General features: G+C 45.4%; 1 protein-coding gene across 1 annotated transcript; it reads right to left on the bottom strand.

Annotated features, from left to right (window-relative positions):
* Positions 1–440: 440 nt before the first annotated feature.
* Positions 441–11,772, bottom strand: LOC119406997 (uncharacterized). The gene is made up of 4 exons (XM_037673820.2): positions 11,633–11,772; positions 5,213–5,346; positions 2,866–2,974; positions 441–1,236 (listed from the first exon to the last, which is right to left on the bottom strand). Exons 1-4 carry the CDS (start codon positions 11,650–11,652, stop codon positions 615–617), a joined length of 885 nt encoding a protein of 294 aa, XP_037529748.1. The 5' UTR covers positions 11,653–11,772; the 3' UTR covers positions 441–614.
* Positions 11,773–16,633: the final 4,861 nt, after the last annotated feature.

Here is a 16,633-nt window from a genome sequence, read left to right as displayed (position 1 = left end):
CATGCAGGACCCTTGGCCCGTTAAATGTGGCGGTGGGCCAGGAGCGACGTTAATGAGTTTGATGAATTTTACGGCATTGCGTGACTGAAGGACACAACAAGGCCTAGAGCTGTTTATGATCGCTTTCAGAAATATGTGAATAAATGAATGAACGAATCAATGCACGAACGAATGAACCTAAATGTCGCGTTATATTGGAGAGAATTATGAAAAAAATTTGGGATGGCTAATTAGCTGTGTTGCTTTCAATTGGTGTGATTAGAGAAATATCGAGAACTCACTTCTTGACAATGCTTTAAGCCTTTCTGAAGTGAGTCATTGCGGAAGAAGAAGTTAATAACATAAAAAAAGAGTGCGTACTCTCTTAAATACCGATCGGCTGTGTTGACTGCAGCTTATGTTTAGGATAACACAGCTTTCAGAATTTCATGATGGATTTTGTGTGTTGGAAATCTACCAACAGTACACTGCATTACAGGCGTTTATTCGTATTATGACAACCAATGTACATTCTCCCCCAGAAATATACAGACATTGGTTGATGTTGAATGTGCGCGCAGTGTACGTGCCAGAGCGAAGTGATTTAAGGAACACCCGTAAGTTTGCTGATATGTTCAAAGAGCAAACAACGAGCATATGAAAACGAATGCATACTGTATAGAAGCGATGGTCAAGACCAGAGTCGCGCTTGATGACGGCACAATACGAGATGGCTCCTGCACGTTGGAGTTATTGCATTTGTTTCCAGAGCATTCGGCTCCAGCTACGACTAAAGCGGCATCCTCAGATGTCGAACTACCCATGGAAATTTCAGGCGTTACAGACGAGTGTGTCCGCTCGCTTGAAGTAGTTGCTGCTTCACTGAACATTGAAGGCACCGGTGTTGTATTATCGTGGTGCCTTTGAGATGCCTGCTCATGTTTCACAAATTCTTTAAGTGCTGTCGTGCTTTTCTCTAGTTTTGAAGACATCGTTGGCGTTGTGTTGACAGCTCGAAGAGCTGTAGTTGAGGTGAGCACAGTAGTTGAAGTGAGGTCAAGATGTGCGAATGATTCGTTCCTGTCAGTAACAGAAGGCGGCACTTCGGATGACCTCAGCTGGAAACTTGTCCACGATGAACAAAGGGTATCGACTGCTCCGTCGGTTATCGCCTTCAGTGCTTTCCGGCCGTTGTCAAACTTCGAAGGGCAGTCTTTCGTCACTTCCTCGAGGCAGACGCTGTAGTTGCGGGCCATCCTGTAAATAGGTGGCTATTATATTGCATGTAAGGCACTTCGCTTAGTTGTAAGTAGTCACATGGCTGTGTTAACGCCGCTGCCATTAACGCATAGTTCTCCTACTCGTACCAGGTTAACCTCCCTGCGTTTCCTTCTCCTCTCTCTCTCTCTCTCTCTCTCTCTCCCATTGACTCGTTTTGTGCGACATCACTTTGACAACACTTGTACTTGTACTCCTGAAACGAACATGAACTAAGTCGAAAATGCACGTGTGGGTAAATGCCCGAAATCCGGAAAGCCACTGCCTGTTCGTTTTCATAAATATTTATCAATGTTGCGTGCATTCAGTAGAGACAGCCGTGTAAATATATGTTCCAGACATAGGTCGGCAAAAAAAGTAGAGCTCACTCAGACTGACTCAAATATATTTTGCACTAAGGCCTCACTCGGACTCCAAAATTTTCCCCAATACGACTCACTCGGTCTCAGACTCACTCACTTTTTCTCTGGACTAACTCGGACTCAGATTCACAGAAAAGTTTCCGCAACTGGACTCGCTCGGACTCAGACTCTCTAGAACTTTTCTCAAGTGTGCTCACTCGGACTCAATTTCACCAAAACTTTCCTCAACCTTACTCACTCGGAATGAAACTCACCCAAATATTGCTCAGCCGGACTCACTGAGACTCAGGATAACGGTTCACTCTTTGTCTATGTATGAGTCTGAGTCTGTGCAAAACACTTATTATCTTGCAAAAATGCACGTGTAAATATTGATGCTTGAATAGAGTTGCTGGTGAACGCGTCAAGACCGTTTTTTGGTCATTTTTACCCCCTGCCTTGAAGAAAATAGGTTTTTCCAAGACTACAACTTCAGCGACAGGCGGAATCGGGTGACGTTAGATAAATTATCGAGGACGTTCATTGGACTTTTTCTCCCACACACGACCAACTGCACCATATAAATGAAGTTTCCTGACAGACCTAACGTGGTATTAATTGTTATCGCACGTGATGTTGAGACTGCAGAAACAGTTGCGGCTTTCGCAACAAGGAGGACGCGAATAGTGGATTGCGATTTGTATTACATCACATATTCGGCGTAGTTGAAAAAGCGCCCCACACAGATGCCAAAAATATCAGTAACTCACCCGGAATGCGAACAGGCCACTAAGGGCACACATTGCACATCCTATGACGCTTGCTTTAGGGCACGAGAATAACACGCAACCTAAAAATATAACAATAAGCCCGAGTCATATATTTTCCTCTGCGTAATTTGTTGTTTTTAGGAAAGCACATCTTGGATGTGTCTATGGCCCTGTGCAAAAAAGGAGGCTGCAGAAGGACGACTGGTGACCGCGCATTGGGATTAAGTATTATTTGCGTTACGAAAGATATGTCAGATTCATGGAATATAAGTGCATGAAACCATATCAAGAAACGGGCTATGCAACTGAGCTAAGCTACAAAACAAAACCTCGTATAATCCCTGACGCAACCACTCTTGTGGAGCATGGTGGAATGTTTCAATTACGAAATATATAGGCTCGCATGCATGCTCTTGCGCCTGCAAATTGAAAAAAGAAGGTTTTCATTGAATGTGTGCAAACGATTGTTACTAAAAGGTTACGAAAAGCGAACTCACTGACAATGTAATCTCAGGGAACTTTCACTGGCACCGAATAACGCATCCGTGTCCTTGTCACATTTTTTCCTTCTCTGCCTGTCCAGACAGTCCCACAGATCTCGGAGACCTGCACATACACATTTTTATCACCCTATTACTGAAGAATAATCACAAACACGCTGGTCAACGTGATTAACACATTTCATCATGACCTTCTGTCCCAGCTCCACTTCTTTCCTTCCACATTCACAACACACACTCGCCTCTTATGATCTTTAGGTGTATGATTAGATTTTAAACAAAATTTAAAATAAGTCACACACGCACTTGAAGGAGACGATCAAGTGAGAGAGAGAGAGAGAAAGAGAGAGAGAGAGAGAGAGAGAGAGAGAGAGATAACATTTATTTACACCCGTCGAGAAAGACGTGGGAGGAGGCTTTGGCCTCTGCCCCCGTTCATCCCCCTAGCCGTCGGCCGGAATCCCTTGGGACTCTGCGGCGGTCAGGGCGAGACCGATGACTTTATGTTGTTGTTCGGCGTCTTGGCTGCGTAATAAGGCCTCCCAGGATTCCACGTTTCTGCTTGGACCGCTGTAGGAAGGGCAGATCCAGACCATGTGCACTAGACCTGCAGTGCTATTACAGTGCGCACATCGGAAATTAAACACTTCCGGGTGACATTTAACGTACAGGTGAGGGTTTGGAAACATCCCGGTTTGTAATTTTCGCCACATAATTTCCTCTTTTTTGTTCAGCTGTTTAGCTGCCTCTGGATAGATCTTACGGTGGGACTTATAACTTGAGGTGATTTCATGGAACGTTCCTAGTTCGTCTCCTGTGGAAAGGGGTTGCTCGAGTGCAGGCGGCGAGTCAGCGGCGATCGACCGGAAAGTGAGCCCTCGGGCGATCGCGTGAGCCTTCTCGTTCCCCTTCAGACCTTGATGGGCCGGGGACCATATCAGTGAGATTTGCTCTGCGGGTACTGGTCCTTGTCTCAGAACTTTGGCGGCTGCAGCAGAGATCCTGCCCAGATCATAGTTATTAATGGCTGACCATCAGAACAAAGGAAAAGAAACGATCCCTCTGGAAGGGGTTGTGATATTGCTTTACGAGTGAATTGCAATGCTGTTCCAACCGTAGACAGTATTAGAATCCTGGGGTTGCGCATACAAGCAAATGGAAAAAACACAAACTATCCGGAGACTCGAAGCTAGTGCGAACCAGACGTGCCGCCTGCTTAAGTGCATTTCTAACAAGAATTCGGGGATGAAGGAAGCCAGTCTTTTGAGGTTGGTTCATGATTTCGTGATAAGCCATGTACTATACGTTGCTTCTTATCTTAAACTGGGTAGAGCAGAGAAATATAAAATTGAAGCCATTATAAGTAAAGGCATCAAAACTGCACTAGGGCTTCCCCCGAACACTTCTACGGTAAAACTTCTTGGGCTGGGCGTTTCCAATACTTTAGATGAGCTCATAGAAGCTGCCACGATGTCGCAGCATCAAAGGCTTTTGAGAAGTAACACTGGACGAAAAATCATGGAGCGCTTGGGGTTTGAGCCCACGGGGTGTTCCAGACAGACAGCTAGCATACCTAAATAACCTAGGGACAGACTCAAATTTACACCGATACCGAAAAACATGCATCCGGTGTTTCACGAAGGCAGACGCAAAGCAAGAGCTGTAGCCCTACAGGCCAAACTTGAAGGTCGATCCGATGTGCTTTGCACGGACGCTGCTGAATACGAAAGAAGGGGAGCATACACAGCGGTAGTGGTTCGCGAGAGTGGGGACCTGGTTTCGTGCTGCACCTTTAACAATACAATCGCAACTGAGGCAGAAGACCTTGCGATTGCTCTGGCAATAACACGAAAAGGTGCACGAGTGATTGTTATCAAGTGTAGAGGTGCCGCAAAAGTAAAACGGAACACGCTATAGCTGTGGCCAAACTAGGCGAAACTGCATGCCAGCGCGCTCTATCCGCAGATACGCCGCAGATAGCGAGAGTGCGTAGGCCTATCTGGGAGACCCATCCAAATATCTTAATGCTCGCTTTATCTCCGGCTCGTGCGAAGCCGCGCTGCTACCATCACTGTTTGGCGATGCAGAAAGCCCCACACAGGTGCCAGCGGAGCGCATAGGATACTTGAACTATAACACAAACACGCGGCAAATATTCAGTGGTGTGCTGAGTTGTGAAATTAGATTGGCTTCTGTGTGACTTGAGACTGCTGTTACTGGCAAGTCATTTCGAGCAATTATGTTTGAGATCTTCCTGCATATCGCGTCTGTCCACAGGGTTCTCAATATTTGTTGCTCATACTCGAAAGATAAGTGACCAATGGAGTAGCAATGTTTAACTTACCATCAAAAGACTCTCGAGTGCAGATAACGCTGTGAAAATCATGGTAGACATTCTCTAGATGTGTAAAAGTTGCCCGCTGCTCCTTCGCGCAATCGTTTAGAAGTGACATGCAACGAGACACATGCGGCAGACGCCTGCAAAAAAGAAATGGTGTCATAAAATAGAGAGATGTCTTCGTATTTCAGTAAACGTTCACAAATAAACAAACCTTAACCGAAAACTACCTTCTGCAAAAATATTTCATTGCGACAGCTATTATATGGACACTGTCAACTGGTTTTCGCCGTCGCCGTCTTGTTCCGTATAAAGTCCAAATCTTTAACATCGACCCGCGCATCGTGCATTATAGCCGCGGGTGAAAGCGCGCGAGCGGGGGGCGACGAACGCGGCTTAAGCAGCGATGAAACGAACCGGCCATTTCCGTCGCACGGAGGGCGCATGCAAATAACATCATCCGGCGCGCGAGGCCTGCCGTCGATTACTCCTCAGGCAGAGAGGGAACGCCCCGCCCGTCTTTCCTCGGACGAAGGAGCATGGATGCCGGGGGAACGGGGAGGACTGCGTCGTTCGAGCAGCAAGTGTGAACTTTGACCTTAAAAGTATACTGAACAAAATTTTCGCCGCCGAAATAAATGGCCTAATTGAAAAATTGGGTGCTGAAATTTGTTGAAACAACCTTCATTTCAGCCAGAGACTAGCAGAAAATAATGAATTTAATGCATTTTTCGCAAATTGGCGCGTCTAGCGGCTGCGCCGCGAACTAGAGAGGAAGTGACGCAAAACCCGGCGGATACTGACTCGCCAACCGTGCTCGCTGCAAAACCGCTTACCAATCGACATCGCAAGCCGCCACCCGCTGCCGCGCGTCTACTCTAGCGCGTCTCTCTCAAAACGCGTCGGAAAGGTGTTCTCCGTGCGTGTTCTCAACCGGCAGCCAACGACGCCATTGCCGCGCTCTCGGCCGTATATTTGTTTTCTCAAGCGGAGCTTGCGCCCACGTCTACGAATTTGCCATTTATGTTGTGTGCTGCTACGTAATGTGAACGGTGAAGCACCTGGCGCAGCGCAGAATGCCTCAACGCTGTTCTGCGCTAGGATGCGCGAAGACCAGCGTCGAGAGAGACAAGCCCTGTCATGCCTTTCCGACAGAGCCGAAGCTTCGAAGGATATGGATTTGCGCTGCGCGCCCATCGCAGCCAACATGGGTGCCTTCAAAGCGTGACTTTTTGTGCTCCGAACACTTCGAGGATAGTGACTATGAGTCACTGTATAAATTGCTGGCCCCGGCTGCCCGCCCACGTTGGGCTATCGCGGCTCGTCTGGCTCGTCGTCCTCACTGTCGCTCGACGAAGCAGAAGGGTCACACGCGCATGGTTGTATTTGGCGCATCCGTTTTGGAGGCCTGTCGAACACGGAGTCGCAACCACCACTCTTCACTCGCACCTTGCATCTTTGCGCGCTCGCGACACGCTCGGTAGTTGTAGTGGTGTTTGAGGAAGAAGCGCTATTTTGTCTCCCATGTAGTGAAAAGGGGTCAAGGCTCAGCGCCACACCAGCCACCCCTAGCCACCCTCGGTTCTTGAGATGAGGGTGGAGAAAGCGAAGTGGCAGGGCAGGAGAGAGCGTGCCGGTTGCCCCCTTATTGCTGGAGCATTCGACGTCACAGCCGTCGACAAGCGCACTGGCGTGCAGCCGCCGCGCTCTCACAATCCACTAAAAATATGGCCAACTGCTCGAAATTACGTGAAATAAACGCTGTTTATAGGAACAGTCGTGTCGTCCGAGTCGAATGTAAGTGTTTTCGTAGATTTTTCAAATTTTTGTTCAGTATCCCTTTAAGGGCGCCGTCCCGGGCACCGTCCCGGGCGCTGGCGCGCGCTATCTCGGCAGACATCACCAAACGGCTCGTATGGTTTTGTACGTGCTGTGCTCTCACCGCCTCGCGTTTAGACAACATATCACCCGAAAACCGCTTATCTCTCCGGAGTGGCAGTACTCCTTTACACCGGCGTTTTATAGCGGAGCTATTAAAGCCGAGCTGAAACGGGCGAGGTATCGTCCAGTAGACAAGTTTAAACTGCGCGAAGACAACACGTAAGAACATAGAAACACGCACTATGCGATACATACCTTAGTCATGTAGGGTGTAGTATAGCAAGAGGCGGAAAAGGGTAGGGGTGGTGAGGAGGAGAGGAGAGTATAGCATAGTATAGCGGGACGAGTGGAGGAGGGAAGCGAGTTGGAGGTTGGAGACATGCAGGTGGTCAATCGGAGAGGAGGTTCTTTCAGTGATAAACCATGCCCACGTTCGCCTAGGTTTGCATCACTTTGCATTTCATCACTGAGGCTTCCTCTCAGGTCAGCTGTACACTGACCTTTACGACGTTAAGTCAGTTAAAGCCAAGCATAAATTGTTGAGTAACGCGCGATCGGATCCAAAAGAGTTAGCTGCTAGCTTTCCTTCGTATAAAATTACAATTTGTTGCTTTCGCATTCGTTGCTCAAAGCTTGCGGCGAAACTGTGATTTTTTTAGGGGCGAAGCTCCTCTTAGTCTAACCTTGTCCCGCGTCCGGTGTAAGGCGTAAGGCGTAACCGGCAGTGTCTCCCGAACAGTATCTCCCATGACCGATCCATTGCAAACTGCCCACTACTTCGTCTTAGCAAACATCCCACTATGATCCATCACCGATCCATTACTTCACCGACCATAAAGCCGTTATAATGAAGGGGGAACTGAAGCCACCTTTGCAAACTGCCCACAACTTCGTCTTTGCAAACATCCCACTACGACCGATCACCGATCCACTCATTAATTCACAAAACTTTATTAAGAGTCCTGAAGCCCGGTCTTTTCAGACCGAGGCGGGCCGCGTCCACGTCGGCACCGTTAGGCCGAGCCTTAGGGCGCCATCGTGAACCCTTTGGACAGCCCGTAGTTGATCCTGATACGAACAGCTGGAGATCATCTTCTGCCAGTGAAGCCATTTTTCTTCGGGGTTGGCGAGAGTCGCGGGACAGCCCGCCAGCATGTGTCTGATTTCAATGATGCCATCGCATACGTCACATTCTTTTCTAATCTCACTTTCAGGGTGATTTTTTTTACAAAATACGGAGTGGGGTACGTCCCAGTTTGCAGTAAACGTAGCGTGACTGCCTGAGCCCTGTTCAACTTTACGTGTGGCAGTGGGAATTGCCTACGCCCCAAGTAGTAGTATTTAGTGATCTCGTTGTAGGTTAGTAAATTATCTTTATGATCCCCGGAATGGTAGTGGGCGTCGGTTCGGTTCTGACTGGCACGGCAAGCGAGTCCTCGTGCCAGGTCATTCGTCACCTCGTTGAGGTTGACCCGAGCCTCGTCCACTTGTCCCATAAGTGCAGGAAACCATCGGAGTTCAGTTTCTATCACTTCACCGACCATAAAGCCGTTATAATGAAGGGGGAACGGAAGCCACGTCTAGCTACCACTTACGATTAATAAAATTACTTTTATAAATATATGCAGTGTTTGTCACGTCTTTGATGATGTACTGGGCTATCGCTTTGATTACTGCTGGGCGAAACCACTGAAGATATCACGGTGTATCCATGATTGCTTCAGGAGCTTCGCCCAAGCCCTTCATCATTCACCCTGGGATATGCTGTGAATTTTTTTTATTTGAAGCGGTTATAGCAGTCAAAATGCGGCAAATTTCTGCTTTGATAAAAAATAGAAGCAAGCGAAAGAAAAAAAAAAGTATTTCTATTTTGTATCGGCATTGGTTCCGTCATGCGTTTTCTTTTCTAGCCACTTTTGTAGTGCATATGAAGCGCAATGAGTAGATATTACATACGTGTGACGAACCGAGGTAGGGTTGTGAATACAAAATCTCTTGACAGCGAATCGAAGTGCGCAAGGAACGAATCGAGTTGGACTAAAATGCTAATCATGTAGTGCCAAGTGCGAATCTTTTCAAATTGAATACCATATAGATTCTGGCAGTTTGAGAGTAATGTCATAACTAAATTCATACTGTTGTCGTGTGATGATGATGATGATGATGATGATGAACTGAACTTAATTTGGTCCCGGAGAACCCCGATCAGACAACCCTTGAAGGGGGGTCCGTCGGAGTTGCTGGCCGCACCCACGACGGTACTGGAAGACCGTGGCCCTCCGCCCGTTCGCAGGCCTCCTGGACAGCTTGACTGAGAGCTCGCGGCTTTTAAGAGCCCTCTCCTAGTCCTCTTCTGTGCTGACCTTTGCGCTAAGTAACGCCGGGCACTGCCAGAACATATGAGCGAGTGTGCAATTATTCGCCCCACAGCTAGGGAATCCTGGATTTATGCCTTCAGCAAAATGACTAAACGTACTGCGAGACGAGAAGGAACCTGCCTGCAGCAACGCTGCTCAGCACAGAGCAAGTTTGATTAACTGTACACTGCCGAAAATAAACAGTAAGCAGCTTATTTCCTGTATCATGCTCTTGAGATTACGCGGTGATGTATGATGATATAAACGATCAGCAAAGCGGCTTCATATGTTATCATACTTGCGCATATTTCTGATACCAAGTTAACAAATGCGTGCCTTTGCTGGCAATCTAGGGGAAAGGGAAGAAATTGTCTTATTAGTTCCCATGGTAGCAGCAGATGCTGTCGCTGGTGCGTAAAGATTGTTTCAAGAAACACCTTTATACTTACTCTCAATATGTCACACAGTACCCTCCCCTTGAAATAGTGCCTAACTGTACCCAATGATAAACTGGGTTTCTGGCCAGAACATTACCGCGACTGGTCGTGTTTAGCTGTAAAACTGCGGCTGCCTGATACTCAGACACTCAGCATGCTCCCCTCTGTTACACACTGTAACTATGAGAAAATATGTTAAGTTTTCGCTTCAAACATACAGGGTATGGCCGAAAAGTACTATCAATGAGTCGATTAAAAAAGATGCATTGATCAGATAAGTACAACACAATTAAATGTTTCAAAATAGGCTCCTACTGCGGCTATACATCGCTACCAGTGAGATTTCCAAGCATCGAAGGTGTCATCGTGTAGGTCTCTTCCGGAATGTCCTTTAAAGCCTTCGTGCAAGCCTCCTTGAGTTTTTCAACCATTCCGAAATGATGGCCTTTCATGGACGCTTTCAAAAGTGGAAACATGAAGGAAGTTTGGAGGAGCCATGTCGGGACTGTAGGGCCGTTGGGGAACCCTTGGCACCTTTGAATCGACAAGAAGGCGAGTCAAGAGGAAGGCGGTGTGGACCAGCGCACTGCCATCGGGGATGGTCGTTGACGGCCTTCCAGCGCGGGCTTCTTCGCTGACCTCTTTACGGCCTTCTAAAAAGGCCTTATGCCGCCGGTACAGTTGACGTTATGACTGCCATTTATCACCAAAGTTTTTTATCATAGGAAAAGTTTACACTTCGGACTTGTCGAGTTTCACAGAATACTTGATGGCAGTTCTTTGTTCCAACGTGCGCTGCGTAGTGGCTTGCACAGGAAAGAAAAACGCGTTTCACGGAAAAGCCTCTCCTTACTTCCCAGATGGTAGCATGCGACAGTGCGACCACGCGTGCGTAAGCTAACTTCCCCCTCCACCAATATCAAATGGTCCTAGCCTGTTGTGAGGTATTAACGCTTTACAATTGAATCGCTGACCTTAATTTTCGGACAAACCCTGTATATCTAGTAGCACACGGTAAGCGGGTTAAATTATTCTGCAACAATCGCAAAAAATGTTCTAATTTTCAACAGAAGCCATTGAATGCGAGTGGCAGAATTCATTACTTACTATTTGATTCGAGGAACAAATGAATAGCACAATATTAATCTCGTTATTTGCAAGTTTACAATATTCGCGCGCCCCTAACTACAATTTATACTTACACCTGTGCAGCTAATTGTCCTATTAGGTTAACGGACACAGCGCCCCGATGTGCGACGCGTGATCTGGATCCAATAGATAAACTGACTGACGCTAAAAGGTCCGTTGTATCAGTAAGAGAACCTGAAATAATTGCGCTCACTTGATCACGTTCTTGAGATGTGCGAATGAAAAGCAAGGAAAAAGGTAGTTTCTTCTAAACTATATTCCACAAATATGACAAGAAATGATTGTACAACCGATTACAAAGTGAGCGCTCCATGTACAAAGCGGCGTCAGAGCATAATAACGCCCGCGGCACAAAATAAGAGAGACGCAGACGCACGTAAAAAAAATTCATGTTAGCCTGCTTGTGGCACAGGTTTTTAACGGCACGCGTTCACGTCGAAAGTAAATAATACAACTGCCTTTAAGCTGACACATATAAAATTAGTAAAACTTCTACAATTCAAACAAGAACAAAACATGGGCTGTGATAAAATGGCATTCAAGCAGATGCCTACTAGATGTCTTCTAGACGCACGTTGCATTAAGGAGTATTCGTCCCTTACTTTTCGCAGATTTGTTGCATACTGGAGTCCAGTTCAATTTCTCCAAACGGGGGTTTCACCAAGTCACGCAAAAGGTTTATAGCGATAGATCCATAGCAGACTTCGATGGAACGTGGTCTACAGACTTGTGAAGCACCTTCGCAAAGAGAGAATACAAAATTATATAACATGATGCCCTCAGAACGTTTACTTAATTTTACATACAGGAAAAAGAACTAACATTAGATATGGCTGTGTCTCTTGGAATGCAAATCACCTTTGGCATTTCTGGAAATTGGCGCGTGTTAAGTGTGAACGCTCGCTAAGCCTGAATGTACGAACTCTGGCTGCGGGTATAGAGTTGCTATAACACGCTATAACACCGGCACTTGGACACACTGTTCTGTAAAGTGACTGATGCATTATAAGAAAAAGGCAGTTCGTGCTGCTCACATCTAGATTGCTTAAAATGTTGATTGACCAAAATATATAAGTCTGGGTGTTCATCTTTACGGAACGGCAGAGTGTGTTGTGAGGAAAAGAAGTAATGAAGAACTCGAGCTTGATTTCGACCTCTGAGGATTTCTCTAGGTGTTCTCTAAAGGATAACAGAAGGACGTTTAGTCCACCGTGCCTCCATGAAAATGCGGCCGCCGTTGCCGGGAGTTGCACCTTCGACATCATGCTCAGCCACTCGACATCTCAGCGAGTCCACTAAGCTATGGCGGCAGTCATTTTGTATGATTAATGCAACTATATTACCGGAAGCATGACTTCGATGCTTCAAATCCCTTTCTAAGCTGCATTTTCTGACCACATCAGTGAGGTTTCTCGCATTCGTGTAATCCTATCTAAAATGGCGTGCGTGATATCCAATATAAAGTGTCACTACATGCCGAAAGTACGCCAATGTTTCTGCTTGTGCGACCCTGCATCGGCGATTTCTCTGAATGTATAATACATGCGCTCAGTAGCTTCCCTGGCTGCACAGCAAGTAGACCAATAACTTCCGCTGTACACAGACTAGAAAAACGGACAGATAAGAACACCGACGCAGCACTAACTTCGCACAACATGCTTATCATTGAGTGAGCCGTGCGATTTCATGCTTTATACTGTAGTTTTAAACCTATGAAAGGCTTGTTCTCTCTATGCCTATCATAAAAGAATAATGTTTGTGAAGGCACCAATAAGTAAGTTACTGGTACTCAGTGCGGGTCTCGGGCCCTTGCTTGTATGTAAACAGCGCCTGGGAACATGGACAACTCACAGGGTCCCCTATGAATTCGCCTAAGACGACTCGAAGGCAAAAGCCATCTTCTTCTTCTTCTTCTGAGTTGATTGATCCTCAGTCGACTGAAACCAATACTTTGACAAAGAATCCTTTCCAACACTATCATAGCTTTATTTCTGTTCTATACAATAAAGCACAGCCGCGTGGTTCCTTACGCTGCGCATTCGCGTACGTGCATGCGCGCGCGTGTGTGTTATCGTTTATTTGTGTTCGTGGCATTATTCACCTGCAAAGATCCAGCTTTGGTTACCAAAAATACGTTACCTGGCTCTTGACTCTGGTAATAATGATCCCCACAAATTGCGTAATCTTGCGTATGGGAGCTTGAATAGTTAAGTATTATTTATGTTTTCTCATCTTGACGCTGGCGCGCTGAAATTGTCTCTCTGTGGATTGATAGGTATTGCAAGAAGGTGGTAGCCTAAATAAAAGATGACTACTGGGACTGAACTAGGGCGCAGCCGTTGGAATGCGTACTGTGCTGTTAACTCATTAAAATGCGACAACAAGATGTTCATATGATTGCGTGACTGAATGAAATGTAGACGCCCCTACTTAAAAAACAAAACATAATAAGGTTTATTAAAGTTGTGAATGAGGCAGTGGCGGGGGAGTCCAGTTTAATTTTGACCACGTTGTTCAGCCATGTTCTTTGCTCACCAGACGAGTTTTCTTCGAACCCTTGACTGTGTCACATTATTTGCCCTCTGTTGCCTCCTTGAGGTCTCTCGATCATGAATGACACAGATATCCAGCATGTTGCATGTAATGTGCATGTAACATGCTGTAAAAAGATTCCAAGATTTTGCATTAAAAAACCCCGGTTTGACGGTGAGGCAAGCCGGTGATTCCATTACACTTTTGACCACGTGGGGTTCTTTAACGTCGAACTAAGTGCAAGTACACTTATCTATGGGTTTCGCCATTATCGATAGGCAATCTCCGTGGCCGCGAATCGAACCCGCGACCTCGAACTTACGTGATAAGTTGCCTCAGCGGATTCACTCGCGAAATCTTGATAGATTGTTTCTCGAAGAGTATAAAGGATTGGCCTTTTCTATGTAGTATCGTGCGCAGGAGGCATTAAGTAAGCAGGCAGGCTTTTAATGCCGCTTTAGATACGATGACATTTATTATAAACACAAATATATGGTGGTGAGCACATCGCCGAGATTAATATTCAATTGGCGTATCGCGTACAGACATTGAGAGGAACGTGCTTCCCGAGTTCTTTTTAAGATACGTTTAGCTTAACGAGAAATTGTGTGTATTGAAAAGAAGGAATACCTGTTCCAGGGCACTTGATAATTCCTGAGCTAAGGGAGAAGTCTTAATAACTATAAATGAAGAGCCTCGGCTGGGTATGCTTGATTACCATATTTAGAGCTTGCAAAGGAGGACGCAAAGGTATGACTGTTTATTTGTTGTCCTAAAATTTAAGAATGCCGGCCTACTTACCGTACCAGCGCGATTCACCGTGCCAGCGTGGTTAACCGTGCCACCGTGGCAGCGTGAATGCCAGCGCGATTCACCGTGAAAACTGTGCTGAATGCATCGTATTAAATCTCTCTTGAGTGAAAAAAATTCGAAGAGAGCTTAGTCTTTGCTACAAAAGGACTTCTCAAAACTCTTAGTTGCAGGACGAGAGCGACCACCAAAAGAAAAAGGTGTCATAATTGCCAGTTGTCATAAACTTTATCATCCAGAAGCAAGCAAGCAAGTGGTATAAAAACCATAACATCAAAAACGTCATGTCAATTTAATTTTGTAGTTTTAAATACTGCAAAAGCCTTACTCACCAATGTTGATGAACAATACGATAAAGACAAAAAGCGCCTTCTTCGACATCGATGTTAAGTTACGATGTGCTGAAACGTACTCAGCAAAAGGAAAACAGCAGGTAATTTGCACGCCACAGAAGACTTTTCTGAGCCGGCGCGAAGTGTGCGTGTGAGCGAATTCAAAGCACGTGGATTTCAGCGTAATGAGTTATCTCTGAAACAAAAGCCCATTGAACTGAATACACAACCATCCGAGCGAAGAGAAAAGATAAGAGCGAAGAGTGGCGCGTATGCTATCTGGCACAAGATAAGGCTGGTTCACGTTCTGTTGTAGTCTGTTTGCTTGTTATCCGCTACCGGTCGGCAGAGTGTTGTTGAACAAAGAAAAAGAAAAAGGACAATCTCTACTGAAATGTTAGGTATGCTATTTCAATTTTCGCATACGTTTCTTTATGGAATCTATATGGAGCCTAACCATTTTACATATATTTGACATATATATCAGTAAGAATTTCATGACAGCTGGGAATTATCGGAATAACAAATGAACTTTTCACCAGGATTAGAGCTGATCGTATTAACGGAAAGCGTTTGCTGAGCCTTAATAATTCATTGTTTTTCCACACACCGTTGCAGAGAAGGGTAAGTCGCAGCCAATGACCAGCTGCGTGAAGCTCGAACAAGCTGAGGACAAACACCTTAGAATAAAGAATGCAAGTACGGAAGCCCTCATTAGCATCTTTTTTGCTTTCGATCACAACTGCATCCATGATTTTTATCTGACAATTAGTCAGCGCAACGCTGTGCAAACAGCTCTGTTACACACTGGTGGCATACAATAAACTTTGTTGAAAGTATGAGGCCTCGCTCGTTGCACATTCTGGTAAAAAATAAATCTAGAGCGAAAATGACACATACACGTACACAAGCACACATACATGCAACCAAAACATGCAGAGCGATCACACAAAACCTAAGGAGTAACAAGACTGTACTAGACATATGCTCTAAAAGAAACTTTTTTATTATTGAAATAAAAAATCGATGAAGGAATTGAAGCAATTTCTTGGCGACCGCGTGCCTAGTTCGTAGCTCATTCTGTTACAAAACTAATCGAACGCGAAAATTCGTTGCAAGGCCCTTTATATTGACATTATCAACATACGTAAGCGAGGACATGCTTACCGCCGCCAAAATGTGCAAATATTAGACTCCTTTGTACCAGCTCATTGCTTCATCTTATAGGGAACGAGAATTGCAAAAAAAAGAACACCTTTACAGTACTATCATAAATGCCACGCGGCATTTTCTTCAAAGCACTTTTCTTCTTAGAGATATCACTAAGAGGACTAATGCAGACTGTGTTAAGATATAAGTGTGACTGTGAATTGCCGGATTTTTTTTCACGCTTTCGCGATAATATATGAAAAAAAAGCATTTTCACTCATATAGGGAAAGAAACCTAACGCTATAGCGTTTGTTATGATGGAGTACACTGGGTGGATTTGTCTAGTGCTACCAAATGTGTGTTAATTACTCAAATTCCGAATAATGCTCTCTCGCTATCTGAAAACTACACGTTAGAGACTTCCTGCTAGAACTTTTAGAGGCGTAAGAATTTATATGCCGAATCAACGAAAAATTCGTCCGTCCGTCTTTCTGTCACGTTAGATGAATTGCTAGAAAAGAATGAATTTACCAAAGACTATAAATTTTTCAGTACTGCTGGTGGTGGTGGAAAAACTTTATTGATTGCTCAGGGGAAGGGGTAGAATGGGAGAGAGTGAGGTTTCGAAAATATGACCGCCCGTTCTGAATACGGAGGTCTCAATTAATGGGGTAAACACTCACGTTCGCAGAGTAAGAATATATCCGGACCGTACGTTTGCTTTTTACCGATAGTACCAAGCAAATTAAACGAACACTTTTTCACTTCAACTGTGCGAA

Source organism: Rhipicephalus sanguineus, chromosome 10, assembly GCF_013339695.2.
Source record: "Rhipicephalus sanguineus isolate Rsan-2018 chromosome 10, BIME_Rsan_1.4, whole genome shotgun sequence".
NCBI lineage: Eukaryota > Metazoa > Arthropoda > Arachnida > Ixodida > Ixodidae > Rhipicephalus > Rhipicephalus sanguineus.
The sequence above is the reverse complement of the archived record's forward strand: the minus strand, read 5'-3'. Positions and strand labels throughout refer to the sequence as shown.

Excerpts from the sequence above, each read along its gene's own strand:
- LOC119406997 (XM_037673820.2), bottom strand. The coding sequence starts at position 11,652 with ATGCAACAAATCTGCGAAAA. Across the intron at positions 2,975-5,212 it reads CACTCGAGAGTCTTTTGATG|GTCTCCGAGATCTGTGGGAC; the intron begins GTAAGTTAAACA and ends GTGTATGTGCAG. Across the intron at positions 1,237-2,865 it reads TCCCTGAGATTACATTGTCA|GATGGCCCGCAACTACAGCG; the intron begins GTGAGTTCGCTT and ends ACCTATTTACAG.